Below are 17,456 nucleotides of genomic sequence, written 5' to 3' on the forward strand. Positions count from 1 at the left end.
TTAAAAAAAAAAACCGTAATAATTTATAAAATGTTTTTTCCTCAATCCCAATATCCCCAATATTATTAATGTAGAAGACAGATGCGCTCTTGCTCGCTGGTTTCTCGACTGTCATGCTAACATCCCAAAGTATCTAAAATACAAACCCACTGATTCTCACACAAGTCTAGTTGAACTGCTCTGTGTCTGCATAAATGATTATATTATGCACTAAAATGCACTAATGATGACATAAAATGTAAATAAATCGGTGTGCATGTCTGTGGGTTTAAACTTCACCTCGACCCTGAGCAGTTCACGGTGCTTCTGGCCTCTCTCCTCTGCTTTGATTTGCGTTAAACATCTCAGGTTATGGACCTCCTCTCTGAGGCGGTTTGAGTCACTGAGCAGCTCCTGAATGACCCGATACTGCTGCTTTCTCTCGCTTTCCTCTTCAGCCGCCAATAGCTGTTTGGGAACAATTTAGGAGCCCTTTACAGTTTAAAAACACCTTAAAAACATTAAAAACCGAATGATATTATGGATCCCCGGGGCGATCACTGGAATCAATTTTCTCTTATTGTGTGTCATGAACAAAATATGTAAACAGAAATCTCATTTTGTCCCTCATTTCTTGAAATTAAGATACAAAGACATGAAAAACGACTTAGTGAGAACTTTAATAGTAAAAGTGCAAGACCCAGAAAGTGGAAAAAGCCTGAGATGTTTATTAAAACTAACTAATATTATAGCATATTATAATTAATATTATCACTCCCAGAGTAAATATGAAAATTTCTTTGATTGTTCATACTGTAGCAACCATTTGTGAATAGCAGAAATTACTCGTGTAGTTTTTTTGTCTGTTTTTTCTGTATTTAAACACTATTTATTATTTATTGTTCTACTTTTTCCTTTTTCTAATATATCTCCAATTCTCCAAAAGTTGATTCTGTTCATCTGGACGTAGCGTTTTGTGGGAGAAACGTTTCAGTGGGCTGGTTTCAGTCATTATGCAAATGTGCTGTTTATAAGATTTGGGGAAACCTGCAGTCAGCTGAGACTGAAGAAGTCACTTGGATGAGTGACGAAACCTTTCTCCCACAAAACGCATTGAGAATGCATCAAGATATCTCCAATTTGCTTTTTCTTGCTCACACTTATTCTTGCTATAATGTGAATTTCCCCAGTGTCAGATTAATAAAGTCTATGTGGTATTTAAAGCATATCTTTTGATAGGCTGGAGACGTATCCAGGGTATACGCAGCCTCTCGCCCTACTCCAGCTCAAACTGCGACCCTGAATTCAATGAGCAGAAGAAAACGGATCGATGGTTGGCCCTTACATGCCCACCTGCTTTTCAAAGCTGACTTTGAGAGCATCAACCTCTTTCTGAAGTTCCATCCTTTGCTGAAAGCTGGCTTCTGTTTTGGGGACAGCATCTAACTGAAAATTCAGAAAATGAGAGTTTTCTTTCAGTATAAATTGGCAAGTATCCTTTGAATTGGGTTCAAATGCAATGTTCTTCAGACCACAGTGTAAAGAAAAAAAAACACCATGAGGATTGAGTCCTAATCTTCCTACACCCAATATCTAATCCGGGCAGTGAATATTCAGTCCCACAAAAAGGCTTACTAAAAAACAAACACAACAGTGTTAGATTATTTGATCTTATAACAGCGTCTCGTTTTTAGCAGTTTGATCTCCGCAGCCGCATATTTTATAAAAGTTTGGAGGGAGAAGAAGACTACATCAGTAAGTTCAAGTACTTCAAAAAAGATAATGCAATACCATAATTAAGTTTCATCTGCATACATAAAGCAATAAATATTCATTATTAGCCCTCTTGCTGGGTAAAGTTTGAGCACAACAGTATGAAAATATTAAACCCATCAATCACATCGCGTTCGATTTAAATGTGATGAATTTCTGTGGTAAAACCACAGACTCCTCCAAACAGTTCAGTTTCATTACGTGCGGCTGTTCGTGTGAGCTATTCTTGATTAGCAAACTGAGTGAATCATAATGTTCAGAAGCGTTGTTTCCTTGTTTCCTCAATGTGCAAATTCCCAGATGTGTCATATTGATTTCCTTTCATGCCATTATGTCCTTTTGAGATGTGCTGATGCATTTCCAATCAGCCGCTTGTTCTTCTTCCTTCCACTTTCTCGTTAAAAAATGCGCACATCAGAAAAATGACAGGAAGCTTGGTCTAATATAAATCAACAATTTATGTGACAATACAACACCTGTGTCAAAGCCTGGAAAATGTTCCAAATCTGTTGTTAACTCCAGTGAGAAGATGAAGAGAATCTATACAGTACTGTGAAGCTTTTAAGTCGCAATTACAGGTGTTACATGTACAAAGGAACCACAGCAATCACACTGGACACTTTAACTGCTTCACCATGTCTTCATGTGAAAGCAACATTTCACAGATCACCTTTGCCTTTAACTTCTCGTAGATATTCCGCATGTGTTCGAGCTGCTCCGTGGCTGCGGTCAATGCGTGCTCCATCCTGTTCAGGGCTTGCATCTGCCTGAGGATAAAAAACAGGCCCCTTTTAAATATTTCATTATCATGACACCGACTCTCCAACACTAAAATCTATTGTTTCACATCTAGCTAATTATAAAGCGCTGCATATGGTTTGCTGTCAAATATGATGGTTTTGAACTGTGTTTGAAATGCAGCTAAAGACTCACCTCTTGTTAAACAGCTGTTAGACTTTAAAACATTTGCACACTGATGCAGAAAAACTGTAAAACTACACCTGCCACTGCTCAAAATGATGTATTTTTTATACTTAAAGGATCTTTACTAGGGGTGCAACGATACTCGTATCGGTATTGAACCGTTCGATACAGTGCTTTCGGTTCGGTATGCATATGTATGAACAATACAAAATTTGGAATTTATTTTATCAACTTTCCTTCTGACGATGCTGTCTGTGTTGAGCGCTCAGTGAATCTGCGTTCGACTACTCCGCCTAGGCTGCACTGTAGAGCGCAGATCCACTGAGCCTTCAACACAGACAGCATTGTCAGAAGGAAGAGCGCAGGGTAGTGATGGCCCGCTTGAAGCTGACGCTCCGTGTCGAAAAAAACAACACACTGGTTCAGAAGCACTGTGTCGAGGCTTGCTTCGTTTGGCAAAAGTCACGTGACCAGTGACGTCCGAAGCTTCATTACGCACGTAACTGCTTCGGTACCTGATTCAAACAGATATAAGGAAGTGAATCATCCACGGGATTCGTGGAGTGTGTTGATGGTGACAGATAGCGACGAGGTGATCATTCCACTGACAGATATGGAGCCAGCGAGGAAGAGAGGACGTTCTGGCGTGTGGGAATATTTTGAGTTGATTTTGCTCAATTCATTTTATCTGCCGAAGTGAAAAACTTGAAATGTCCAAAATCATGTTTTCATAATGTAAATATCATTACAGCATATGACTTTAGGAACACTTCCATGTGAATTAAAGCTAATGAAGACTACAAAAATGTATTTGACACTATACGTACATGACATTGCTACACAGTTTAGAAAATCATTTTGTTTATTGTTTTTAGGTGATAGTCTGCAGGACCCAGGAATACCTGCATATCTACCAACTTGCAGTGTGGTTCCTGCACTCCACAGCCTCTTCTGTTCCATGCAAGTGGATTTTCTCCAGGGCAGGAGAAACTATTTCTAAGAAAAGAAACAGACTCAGCCAGCGCACAGTAACACTAATCCTCTTGTTAACTGTAAATAACAAAAGGGCTACCTTACATTGATCATGTTTTTACTTTGCAAGTTCTTGATTAGGGATGGGTTTTGATTATCGCTTTTCTGATTACAATCCATGCTAAATTGAATAAAGTGATATTGATTCATTAAAATCCCGTGTCGATTTGTAAATTAACGTTATTATGCCTGAAACGCCAGCATCTCAGGTTAAACCTCACAACATGTCGTCAAACACCATGCAGCTAAAACAGTAACTGGGAGCAGGTTTACGGATTCTGCATACAAACGTGAACACAGAGCGCGGACCCGACGCGTCAGAGTCAGATTTTGATGTGTCGGCGGGTCCGCGCTGTGTTTGCCTTTTTTTTTCGCTGGCTTCTGCAGCTGCAGGTTTCATAACTCTCTGTTTACATCTCTAATTAAGTCTCACATGTGTCAGCTTTCTTTTAATAGATACGAAATTATGGATATATACTGTTAAATGATCAGACTTGTAATATTTCTGACTGAGGCAAAACTTTCCAGATTCCAATCAAATTGAATCGGATCCTGTATCGAATCAAAATGATTCTACAAATCAGTGACGATGCAGCCGTACTCAGCTTCCTAAGCATTTTCCCTTTCCAGTTCACAATCAATCCCACCCCTAGGTCAAAAATATGTATAGGACAATTGGCCTAATCTAATATTTTGTATGAACCTGTCCAGCTGTCCAGTGATTAAACGACAAGTAGATGGAGGCAGGACTTCACAGCAGGGGCATACTCCATAATGTGCTGTGCATTATCATATGTATATTATATATATTGCTCACTTATTGTATTTACCAACATCAAGGAGTTATGAGCAAAGAAAGGCCACCATAGTGCATGTTTAAATAGGGAAAGTTTATTGATCAAAATGTATTACGCAAATACGCATTACATTTTTTTCAGCCCCCCAATCGAGAAAACAAAACCAATTACATGTTCAAAGCAACGGAACGGTGGCCCAATATCAGAGAGAACTCCACTCTTGAGTGAGCAGTGATAATTGAGCAGTCCGTTTTATTTTGCAGATTCAAGCTGCTCTTCAAAATTTTCACCACCAGATGTCACCGGAGAGGACTGTGTTGAAAAGCTTCGAGTAATGAACCGTTTTTCAATACAAGCTTCAGTGCTTCGGAAAGCTTCATTTGGCCATCACTAGCGCAGGGCAAGCTAGCGAGACAGAAGTTAAGCTCTCCTTGCAACATGGCAAATTGAACCTCCCCCACACTCATTCAGATCTGGCGTTTGGAATTATTTTGGTTTTCATGTGATGTATGACCCTGAAGTTAAGCGCGTCATGGAGTAAAGTAAAACAGTATGTTGGATGTGCCACACAATGCTCAATTACATGGGTGGGAACTAGTGGCAGTTAACTCGTTAACGTGTTGGCCGTCCAACCCCACGCAGGGGTAGCTCGTTAACGGAGATTTGCCGTGTTGTGGCGTTAACGTCATCTCAACGAGATTAACGCTGACAGCACTAGTGGGAACACAACGAATATGACTGCACATTTACTCCGACATCATCCTAGTGCAAAGACAAGTGGAAGCAGACAAAAACAACAAGCATGCATGCTACAAACTTTACCCGAGTCATTTAGACAGCCGTTAGCACATGATTCTCCTTATGGGGACCTGATATGTTTAATATTGTGGCGAGCTCAGACAAGGAGGAGACGGAGGTGTCGTTTGGTCTTGCTTCCCGTGAGCTAGCCAGGGAGCACAGCCGTTTATTGACATCTGCAGAAGAACACTGCTAACTGCTCAGCGCGGCAACCGCACAGCAACAACAACACACAGAGCGCCCTCTGACCTCGGAAGGACACACCGTCGCAGTGAGAAGGCGTCACCCGTCACTATGGCAACATAAACAAAACATAACTGTACAAACAGAACCCCAAACAGCCCTGACCCGCTACACAGCCTCCACCTAAGGGGTCAGTTGTCCCCGACGACCCCATTGCCCCACACATAGTCCTGCACATGTCCAGGTGCCTTCTTTTGGCGCACCGGCCGGTCACGACCGACGGGGGAAAAGTCACTCGGGTCAGAACATGGGGTGCCACCATCATCCCATTTCTGACACCAATGTGGCGAGCTCAGACAACGAGGAGACGGAGGTGTCGTTTGGTCTTGCTTCCCGTGAGCTAGCCAGGGAGCACAGCCGTTTATTGACATCTGCAGAAGAACACTGCCGCTAGCTAACTGCTCAGCGCGGCAACCGCACAGCAACAACAACAACAACACACAAGGCGCCCTCTGACCTCGGAAGGACACACCGTCGCAGTGAGAAGGCGTCACCCGTCACTATGGCAACATAAACAAAACATAACTGTACAAACAGAACCCCGAACAGCCCTGACCCGCTACAATATGCTGCTGAGAATATAGCCCAGAAGAAGCGTATAGTATAGCTTTTATTTTGGAAAGAGCCATTTCTCTGTAATAAACTCTCTTTTCCAAAGATGAGTGATTCCTCAATCAGATACAGGTGTTACCGCGCCAGATCCGCGGCCCCGAACCGTAGTAAGGAAACCTCTGGCAGTTACTTGAAGGTTCCGTAACTGACTCGTAGCCGGCAACAGCTTACTATACAGGTCAACTCCGCTAGCAAAAAGATCGAAGGAGGCGTAGGAAACTGCTTCACCGAACTTTATTTCTTCTCTAAGGCACGAACACCGCGTACAGTGGGCTGAAACAGTTTACTCACAGCGAGCATCGCCGACACAACTCTGGCTGTCGAGGGAGTTATTATATTCTTTTTATTTATTTTCTTTTCGTCTCTTCTGTAGCTAACCGTTACTTTTCCCCTGCTCCGCTCTCTCTCTTCACACACACACACACACACACACACACACACACACACACACACACACACACACACACACACACACACACACACACACACACACACACACACACACACCAGGCAGTCCCGCTACACACATCCCGAATACATTTCCCATCAGGCTTCATCCTTAAAGGGCCATGCCTGTAACACAGGGCTTGCAAAATCGCTAGCCCGACGTCCCGGGGCTAGCGATTTTTCCAGTCGTACTACCAAAATCTATCTCTGCCCTGCCCGTCGGGCTATTGTAGGAAGGAAAATATATGTCAATGCTTTTGCATTCTTTCGGAAATGTAGCTGGGTAATCATGTCATTGCCATCGGTGAGCCACTGTCAATATGTGACATATTCAAATCGTGTTTGAATTTGCGCTTGTTTTTTGCTTTCACTTTGCAATCGTGCGAACTGTGTATAGAGAGCGACAGTACTGATTGGTGAGTGATGATAATTTGCCACCAATTCCTCTGACATCGTCTTATCAATCGTTAGCTTACTATGCAAACATGACAAGTGAAATCTCCCTGCAGCAAGCTTAAACATGTGAGAGGTTGATCGCGCAGAGAATCGCTGACCGTTATATTTTAGTTCTGCTGAGCCAAATAAGAGAGGTCAGGGTGAAGAAGTGACAGCCAAAGAAAAGCTTACCACAAAACGGAAAAGTTATGACAAATCAGACTATAAGGCAAAAAGAAAGTGCAGCTTTATGGTTTCATGGACAAAAGAATTTCTGTGGCTGCAATATGACGAGCTATATAACCGGGGCTGCACATAAGTGGTCCGCAGGTGCGCATTCGCTGTCAAAAAAAAAAACAAAAAAACAACGTGCACAAGATATGAAGTTGCAACGCCTGTTTGCATACATAAGATTTTCTGGAGGAGGATAGACATTTGTTTAAAACTCTTAAAGATGTCGAAGAAGCTCCTTTAAGCAATTACTTTGGTGTTCCTGCAGCTCCAAAGAAATGTCAGAAGGAGTCCGAACCACAAAAGAAGCGCGTATTCTCAGAAAAGTGGTTGCAGGAGGTGAGCTGGCTTCAAACAAATGATGAACGCACAGAGATGTGGTGCAGAATGTGCCGTGAAAATCCCACTCTAGCGGACAAAAACAGTGCTTTTTATATAGACGCAATCACGCGTTGCAACTTCTTACCTGGTGCGCCTCTTTTATTTTGACAGCGAATGCGCACATGCGGACCACTTATGTGCACCCGTGTAAATAACATAATGTTCTGCCGGGTGTGTTGTTGGTTTTCTCTCGATTTCTGAGTCGACAAGCGCCTTTGTTACTGGGACCAGTCATTTTAAGAAAGGCCCCATTAGAAGCCATGAGAAATGCAAGAAATGCATTATTGCTCAGTCTGCAATAGCTTTCCCAGAACAAACACCAATTGCAAATAACATACTAAAAATAAACCTGAAAAATCTGTTTAGAACAGCAAAGAGTGAACTACCACTGGCAAAATTTAGCAGTCTTTGCAAACTTCAAAAAGCAAATGGCCTAGATCTTGGTTCCACTTGTCTCTTACCCGTGACTTCAGCGGAAATTTCAAATTCAGGATCTGACACAGACTGATTCATGTCCTACACAGTTCTTACAAGTTCATAGAAATTTCTGTTCAATTAGAACCAAGTATTTGAGTTGATGATTGTAATTTTTATACAATGTTGTAATTTGTTTTTCAACAATTTTTTGATTAATGTTTTGTTTCCTTTACAATATTATACATTAAAGTATAATATTGTAAAGGAAACAAAACATCAATCAAAAAATTGCTCTCTTTTTTATTCGGGCTACTTAGATTTATTTTGGGCTACCAAAAACTGAAGAGTCCCTGCCCGAAGGGCTACCAGGGATTTTGAAATTTTGAGAGCCCTGAGATATATTTATTATTTTTTTTATTACTTTTGTTTCAGCAACATTAAATTTAAAAACTTTACTTTTGAGTTAAAATATATATTTATAATTTTAATAAATGACAAATTAAAAAGGCATGAACATTTTTTTGTATCGAAAAAATATCGAACCGTGACACCAAAGTATCGAACCACACTGAAAAAAAGGGACTGGCCATCTCTTGGATTTATGTAAGCATCTTGCATGTATTTAACACAATTGCCTCATGTTTTAAAGATAAATGTAACTATATAGTGTAAAAACTACATGATATGCAGAAAGGGTGTATTAAATTGTTCATATCATGTTCAGGTGAAGTAAGTCAATAAGATAGCAACGTTAAATCTCGTGAAACCACGCGTGATTTCATCTCGCGGGCTTTGGATCGTGGTTTAAAAAATGCATCCATCTCAGTCAAGTCGAGCAGCCAACTCTACGTTTTTTGGTATGTCTTGATTTTTTGAATTAATGTTTACCATATTTTAGCCAAATGTAGTTAAACGTCTAGAGTGCCGCCATGTAACATGCTAAAAAAGAGCCGTTAGCTTATTTGCTGTTTTATCTGTTGTCAAAGAATTGGCGCTTTTTCATTTGAATTTGTCTTTGGCACAAGAGCCGTAATATCACATTAAACCTAATTACGAGGCACTCACAACATAATTTGGTTTTCTGTGTGAATAGATTTGCCAACTGACTCTTCAGTTACATTGTGTATTTACTGCACCGTGGTGTTAGTGAGATTTTGGACATTGAACAGCTTTAGCTAATATCATCAGTGGCATTATGCTAGCTTACATCCCTACCCTTCCTGCCCTCACCTGCTGTCCTTTTGTTTTTGTTTTTTTTTTGCTGCACATTGAGAGATTACCTCTATTCTGCATTTCACCAGGAGTCAGCTGATGGATTGTGGGTTCAAGGTGTTATGGTAAGAAAGTATATTCTATTTTCGCTTAAGGTTTCTGTAACTTAATTATAATAGGTTTTTTATAATTATTAGGTGCATGCATACTCAAATAGACCACCCTATTAATACAACTGAGAAATCCAAAATCTGCCATAGGTTTAACCTGTATGTATTGTCAGAAAGGTGATTACTGGACTCACATTAATGCACACTTGAACTAAAATGAGGTTGTAACTTGTGGGTTCTTGGGTTGCAAATCAGAAACAAACATCTTTGGATTTTTTTAATCCCATAAGATCTGGAAACACAGTTTTTATTCAACAAAACATTACTGATTAACCAAGCACAGTGCCTGCTGTTATTTCAAAATAATTTTATGTCATTTTAGATGAAATGCAGCATTCCAGTGCATCCCAACCTTGCCTTTACAGTCAAGGTTTCTGACGGAGCTGAGTTTCTCTCTGACAGTCTGCTGAAAGTGTTTGGGGGAACAGGGCACAAAGCTAAAGGATGTAGCTGCCATGATGACAGTAAGAACTTTAAAATTCTTTAACTACAAAGTGTATATGTATTGCATTAGGTCAGTAAAAGATTTTTATGCTGCATCCATTGAAACAGTCAACTATTACCCGTGAGTACTGATTCCAGCGAAAGGATGCCATAATTTTCGTTATGCATTTACTGGCCCACTGAGAAAAATTTATCTTTTTAAAAAAAGAAATGTTCTGGAAACTATATATCCATAAAGTTGATGTCAAACAGGAACTTTTGATATTTCTTTGTAGATGCTGGTGTTGCATGTTGACTGGTTTAAGTTTTTGTCTGGGATCATTTTCTTCTGTGCTACTGAAAAGTTCACAAATCTCTGTTTTCTTTGTTATAATACTTTAGGATGACATTAATGCTCGAAGGGAGTCTCATCAAAGTGCTCCGCATCTGTGTGAAAGACAATTGCAACATCTTGGTGCAGGAGTTCATGGTGAGTGTTTTATGAGTAGATTGTGGCTTTGCAACATTTAAAAATGCATTTAGTTATCCACTTGATCCTCATTGGACTGGTTAGGACCAGTAGTCCTCTTTAATAATTTGAAGTTCACATGAGGCCTGGTAGCGAACTCGGCCGCCCCCCCTTGAGGCCCCACCCCCTTATATTAGGGGTCACATCAGTGTGAAAAAACTTTAAATTTGTCATTCTAGTGAACAAAGGAAAATCCCACCAATATTTACATTAGCTTTTGTTTGGAAAAAAAAAAGACCAACAGCTAACCAAATTGTGGGGCTGAAAGTCTAAATTCTAACATCTTCTGAGTGACATAACCTGGATTTCTGATGGGCCGGTGTCTTTCTAACAAAAACTAATGTAAAGCATTTGAAATTATTATGTTTTTCACTCTGTCTTAGAAACTCTGTTAGACCATGAATGGCAGCATGGCAGGCAACTCTTTGGCTATAGCTATTTACTATGTTGCTTGCATTGGTTTAAATTACTCTAACATTAGAACTGGTAGATTCAAAAGAGATGAGTTTAAAAAGGAATCTTAAAGAAATGTTTTGTGTTTAACCAGGACTTGACTGAGGCCACTGCACAGATTGAGAAAACCACAATGAACATCTGTCTCCAGAGGATGCACCAGGCAATGACTTTTCTGATGTTGGCATCATCATCGAGGGTATAGTAGTTCTTCAAGATCTGGATAACGTGACCTTTGCAGTAGCCATGCTGTTTGGACCTTTTTTATTCCTTCAATATGAGTTACCCATCACAACTCTGCTACACTTTTGAGGTGATTCAAAGGGTGGTAATGGAGTTGGATGCAACTCAGCTCTCAAGAAAAACTCACAACTAAGACAAAACTGCTCCTGCAAGGAAAGCTCACTGTTATGCATGCAAGCTGATCAGCTCTAGGTGAGAGGACATTTAAATCTCACACTTGTTCTGCTGCATTTTTGAAGCTCAATTCCAGGAACAGATCGCAGGGTTCATTTTTATATACTCTGCAACTGCCATGAGGACGAGCCGTTTTTCTTGTTGTTGTTTGTTTTTCCTTTTGCTCTGTACAGCATTTTGGCAGCATTTTTAAACTTCTCTTTGTATTTTTTCTTTCTTTTACTAGTGAAGAGATGTAGCATGAACAGTTATGCAGTCTAAATATCCCATATGGGTCGTGTGAAATGGTATTTTCAGTTTCATTCAGTTGAAGTAAAGAACGTTGAATATTTCTAAGTGTGCTGTTTTGAACCAAGATGTCACAGTATGATCAGTGCTGTAATTTTTGACAGTCACTGTATCAATGTTATTTTTGCATCTCTTGAATAAAGGTTTTGACCTGCAAGTGCTAATTTCTTTAGTTATTGGGGTAAAATGGGTAATGTTAATAGGAAGGTGTTTGCCAATTCAGTAACTTAATTTAATGTTAATGGAAACTAACATTACCTCAAATTGTTTAGTTATAATTGTTGTTTAACTGAATCTTGACGTCAGAGGCCTTAAATAGAATGTTTTGATTTGTTCTTTCCCAACATTTTTCAAAAGAAACAGTCTAATTTCTTTGCTGTGATTGATTCCAGAGAACACGGAAGAACTGACATTATTTAACTGTTGATTTATGTAGATTCAGTGGAGGAGTAATGTCAGTTTAATTCTTTACCTACTGTCAATGCAGTGAAATTAGACATTTTGTTTTGAAAGGTTACTGGTGGATGCCAGCAACCATCTTGGAAGAGAACAATACAATCTGTTATAAGGCCTCCATTTGAAAATTGTGTATTTGATACTAGAATATAATAGCAAAATGTAATTTGAAGATAACATGTAGCATTTAAGTGACCAAGTAGTATTGGGTAAAAGTTATTGAATGGTGTTGGGATAAAGTGAGAAAATTGTGAAGGATTAAAATATTTCAAGAGCTCAAATTACTTCATCAAAACATGTTTAAGTCACATTTTATCAACACAAATTGCACAGGTTTATTGAACATGAATAAATTGTGTTAATTTAACTCAATTGTTTAAGTTGCTGCCAAAGCAAAACATCTGTGTGCAACAAATGTCCACCATTGAATTAAGTAAATCCAACAACATATTTTTTTCAGTGCAAACCGAACCGTGAATTTTGTGTATCGTTGCACCCCTAATCTTTACAGGGTATCATTAAATGATTTATAGCATGACTAGGTTTCCCTAGTCATGACTAACTGACAAACCATCTCAAGCCGTTTTATATTGTAAGTCAAAGACCCTTTAATAATACAGAGAAAAGCCCCAACAATCAGATGACACCCTATGAGCAAGCACTTGGTAACAGTGGGAAGGAAAAACTCCCTTTCAACAGGAAGAAACCTCTGGCAGAACCAGGTTCAGAGAGGGGCTGCCACTTGCCGCAAATGCTTGGGGATTAGGGGAGGAAGACAGGACAAAAGACATGCTCTGGAGGACAGCCAGAGGTTAATAATAACCTCATGATTAAATGCAGAGAGGTGTATAAACACGTAGTTAGTGACAAAAGGTGAGTGAAGAAGAAACACCTCCAGAAGAAGCCTCCAGCAGCCCAGGCCTATATAAGCTTTACCAAAAGGAAAGTTTCAAGCACAATCTTAAGTAGAGAGGGTGTCTGTCCCCTGAATCCAAACTAGGAGCTGGTTAATTAAAAGAGCAGGTTCTCTAATATTGTTAGATCTTTGCCTTAAAATATAAAGCACCTCCAGGTGACTGTTGTTGGGATTTTGCACTATATAAATTAAATTGAATACCTTACTTTTAAATACCTTAAGTAAGCCAGTAACCTAAGAGCTAAGTGCTCTATTGGGGTGATACAGAACTATGAGGTCTTTAAGATAAGATGGGGCCTGATTATTCAAGACCTTTTATGTTAGAACATATATGACATAGACACCAGCAGTGGCAGAGAAGACTGATTTAAACTACTAAAATAACACGTGAAGACGCTAATGCAAATGCTAAATGCAAACCTAACATTTCTGTGTTCAGAAAAAGGTCACCGTCAAGGTTCTCAGTATGTAAGGACTAATTTCCATGTGGAAAAGATTACTCGTGAGATATCACTCTGTACCTGTTTTTCTCCTTGAGCTGCAGAGACCGTCTCTCATACAGATGCTTTCTGTCACACATGATGTTCTGCAGTTTCATTTCCAAGATGCCTCTGGTAATGGGAAAACACAGTGACACGCATGACAAATATCCTATCTGAACATACATTATCTATCTCATGAAGAAACCCAGCCGGGGGGGGGGGGCACAAGCCAGTGCAGTGTGCTCCTAGTCCTACGATTGGTGAAATGTGTCAATTAAAGGGATATGAGTTGTTAGCACTACCTGAAAAGCACTATGTTCGATTCCCTAAGAATAGTCAAAGTTGCTCAGACTAAATGAAAGAAAAAAGAAAAAAAAAAGTACCTGTTGCCCATAAATTCATTCAGCTCCTCCTTCTTGATCTCCTGCTCTTTCAGCAGCTGCCTCTGAATCCTCTGACTGGCCTCCACTTGGACCCTCAGACCCTCCAGCTCTTGCATCACGTCCTCCTTCTTCATCCTGAGGGAATGGTTTCGCTCATCCACCGCTTTTACTTGCTGCTCAATTTCTGAAATCTCCATATTTAGTGTTTTCATCTTCTTCATTGCAGCTCTGGTATTTGTGTTTCAGGAATTGGAAGAAATGTAAAAAATAAAGAACGAACGCAAGTATGAGAACAGGATAAAAGTGTGCTCTAGTGCATATCTTATGAAATAACAGCATGCGCATGCATCTTTTACATACACCCCACAGTACCCCTCAGCTTTGTGAATTTGAAATTACAAGTCAGCGCTCAAACAGCTTATACAGACAGTTCCACCGCAATACTCGCAAGCCAAATATTAATTTAAAAGAAACATAAAAGGAACTGCAGTGACGCAGCAAGTGAATCATCCTGCAGCTGCACTTGAATTACAATAAAAAGACTGATGCCTGAAAATTTTTGAGAATTTGGGTAGTACAACAAAAAGTACCCCTCATTTCAGTTCTTTATTTGGTAGTACTGTAGATCAAAAGCCAGAGAATCTGCAGAAATGTAAACTGAAAAATGGTTTTCAGTAGGAAAAAAAAGGACTGATATCCAAACAGACATTTACACTGAGCATAAACAATTAAAAAGAGAAAATCTTTCCACTATGAATCTTAATGGTTCATCCAGATACTTTTATTTTGTTTGTGTACGAATTCCAGATGAAGGGGTGGAGGCAGGTTAGAGCAGTGGCTTTTCGAAAGTTGCTCCAGCTGTCTTTTCTTTTCTGTGTCTCTGAAGCACCCTAGCTGTCTCATTGACATTCCTGGAATTTCTAACTATATTCTCCTTGCTCTTCCCCAGCAAAGATTAGGAGTTTACTAATATACTTACTCCTTCGTCGAGCGTTTCCTTTCAGCCTCCTTTAAAATCTGGTCAGGTATTCTGATGAGCTCGGCCTTCTCAGCCTTGTAATACATATGGAGATGTTCACATGTAAGAAGGCAGATTTGCTATTTTATTGATGGCACCCTATAAGCTATTCCCCCCTCATTCGCACAGACCTCTTTGAGCTCAATGAGAGCCTTCTTATCTTCCAGCTCATTCTGTTCTGTCAATATCTGCTTTTCGTGGGTTTCTATATCTTCCATCAGACTTCTGTGAGGTATAAACACAAGTACATTAACCTCTGGAACAATTTTCATTAAAGGCGTGATAATAAAGTGATAATATCTGCAGTTAGACACAAAACAAACTCACACAGAACACAGATAGTGGTTAATGCATGTTAAAACTTCATCATCATATAATACCTGATTTCTCGCTGTCTTTGTGCCACCTCTCTCCTCAGATCCTCATATTGATCCTGCATGACCTCTGTCTTGTCCTCTTGCTCCTAGAGGACCCATAGAGCGTGTAAACCACAGACTGATAATACAGAGTTATCAGGTACATTATAACGAATTGAAGCTCACACTTCGTATTTTTCAAACTGGTGGATGGGTGAAAGGATAAAAATGATTATTATACACAGTGAGCGTTTTTAAGTATTTCAAGTTAATGACCCAGACTGACAAAATCAAGAAGCCAGAGTTTTTCCAGATTTTTTAAATCTAAACTTTTCAGAACAAACCAATTGAAATTCAACATTTTTTAAAAGTGCTAGATTACTCTGACTTTACTTTATTTTAAATCTAATATACTGGTTCAACATCTGACTCAATCTAGTATATATAAAAATAACAATACAGTAGGTTTCTGATTTTTTCAAGTGTATGTGGCATATATTTTAAATAGTGAAGCCAGTTGAGACGTGCCTTAAATTTGGATTCTTTAAGTTGCTAAATTCTTCTAGTTGGTTCCAATGAGGTAGAGCAGGTCATCTGTAAATTGGAAGGTTGGCAGTTCAATCCCTGGCTCCAGGGAACCAGGCAAGCCAGATACCCTTGGGCAAGATAGTAACCCCAAGTTGCTCTCTAATGCATCCATCAGAGTGTGAGTGTTAGACAGAAAGCACTTAAGAAAACAAATTACCTGAACAGCAAGCACGCCACCGGCAGTGGAACTGATTACTTCTTTGGCCCTGATGATCTTTGAGTTTAGAGTTTTATTATATTTTTTAATAACTTGTTTGGTTGGTTAAATACTACCCATGAGCCTCTTTGACTCATTAAAAACACTTTTTGAGTTCAGGCTAATTTGTAATGATCTGGTGCTGCACTCCGCAATTAAAACGGTAGCATATAAACACATGCAAATGTTATTAGCACTGCTGCTGAATTTATTCAGGAAATTTTGCAAAGCTCAGACTCTTTTGACATTAGCAGCACCAGCAATAAAATGTAGAAAGTTTGATGAAATTTATAAATGTAGTGCTCCTTGAGAGTAACCCTCGGGGTTGTTTGGCAACATCTGATAAAATGTTCTTCACCAAAAGTGTTGCTTGTTATTGTTTATCATTAAAATAAAATCCAAGGGTTGGAAATGCTACGTTATGGTGAAATTATTAATAAGAATTTGGCCTGTTAGGTCGATTTGTTATTAATGATTAAATCTCATTCCACTTGTTGCCCTCCTTTTTGCTACACTGGAATAAAAATGATTTAGCTTCATACTGCTTGAAATGACAGTTCCCGCTCTTCATATGGAGGGATTACGCCTGCATAGAGGCTTAAAGTAAAACTCATATTTATCCTCTTTCAAGACCATTGTTGGAATAGTAATCCACACCTCTGAAACTAGAACTGGATGGTGCAATAATGAACTTACAGCAGGTTTCATCTGAATTTCATTCTCTTTCTCCAGATACTGCTTCTCTTCCCAGAGACTGCAGGCCGGTGAGGGTAGGTGAAAAGTGTAGATCACAGGAGAATGCAGGAGAATGTGGAGAAGAAAACAAAATTATCGGGAATTTCAAGAGGAACAAATAATCGTTTTCAGTTCTCAATTCAACAAAAAGAGGAACACACTGACACAAACCTGCATTTATATTGTTAAAACTTGACTAATGTGCAGTTTTCAAAAAAGCAAATGAAGCAGAATCAACATATTATTAAAGAGCATGCCAGATAAGTTGCATTAGTATATTAATATAAAACACTTTATTCTATACTGGCAAATACACCAACAGTGCTAAACACTTCATCCTATAGAAACAGATAAATTGTGTCCAGCAAAGTTTGACTGTGTATATAAAATATAATTTCTTTGCATTTTTCATCTCCCCGCGGCAGATGTTTTTTTTGAGCAGTTGATTAAAGTTTTGTATGAAATAATTTCAAGTCAGCTCTGTCATAATGAAAAACCTTACTGTACAGCTCACAAAGTAAATTATATTAATCTTCCTGACAAGCTGATATATTGGATATTAAGTTATACACAAAAACAACTATAGAGAAAAATGCAGGAAGGCTGCAAAATGTGACCGAAAAAATGTGCTGAATTCCTGCGTATCTGTTTGGCTACAGATGAAGGACGCAGTGATTTTAAAAGGCATATTTGCATGGTGAGCATCTGCTTGTCATATGCAGACTGATAGCCATGTGGACAAGTGAGGGGAAAGGGGAATAAGCA

The 17,456-nt window shown here is 39.3% G+C and overlaps 1 protein-coding gene and 1 long non-coding RNA gene across 3 annotated transcripts in view; one reads left to right on the forward strand and one right to left on the reverse strand.

The window, feature by feature from the left end:
• Positions 1 to 17,456, reverse strand: part of ccdc146 (coiled-coil domain containing 146) — a 64,479-nt gene that overhangs the window by 25,154 nt on the left and 21,869 nt on the right. The window contains exons 5-13 of the mRNA XM_085252472.1: positions 16,653 to 16,710; positions 15,197 to 15,279; positions 14,948 to 15,041; positions 14,778 to 14,851; positions 13,799 to 14,026; positions 13,455 to 13,544; positions 2,423 to 2,519; positions 1,333 to 1,425; positions 280 to 447 (exon numbers count right to left, since the gene is read on the reverse strand). Of these exons, the coding sequence (XP_085108598.1) occupies positions 280 to 447; positions 1,333 to 1,425; positions 2,423 to 2,519; positions 13,455 to 13,544; positions 13,799 to 14,026; positions 14,778 to 14,851; positions 14,948 to 15,041; positions 15,197 to 15,279; positions 16,653 to 16,710 (985 nt within the window). The remainder of the gene's footprint in view (positions 1 to 279; positions 448 to 1,332; positions 1,426 to 2,422; positions 2,520 to 13,454; positions 13,545 to 13,798; positions 14,027 to 14,777; positions 14,852 to 14,947; positions 15,042 to 15,196; positions 15,280 to 16,652; positions 16,711 to 17,456) is intronic.
• LOC146555760 (uncharacterized) lies at positions 8,451 to 11,718 on the forward strand. Of its 2 annotated transcripts, XR_014889292.1 has the most exons (5): positions 8,451 to 8,926; positions 9,371 to 9,406; positions 9,774 to 9,915; positions 10,277 to 10,364; positions 10,951 to 11,718. It is a non-coding gene; the product is annotated as an uncharacterized LOC146555760 (long non-coding RNA). The 2 variants fall into 2 exon arrangements; XR_014889291.1 differs by having other exon boundaries at positions 8,454 to 9,406.

The sequence above is a fragment of the Mchenga conophoros genome, linkage group LG17, assembly GCF_057382185.1.
Source record: "Mchenga conophoros isolate Kocher_MC1m ecotype Shallow Benthic linkage group LG17, M_conophoros_male_GT1.1, whole genome shotgun sequence".
NCBI lineage: Eukaryota > Metazoa > Chordata > Actinopteri > Cichliformes > Cichlidae > Mchenga > Mchenga conophoros.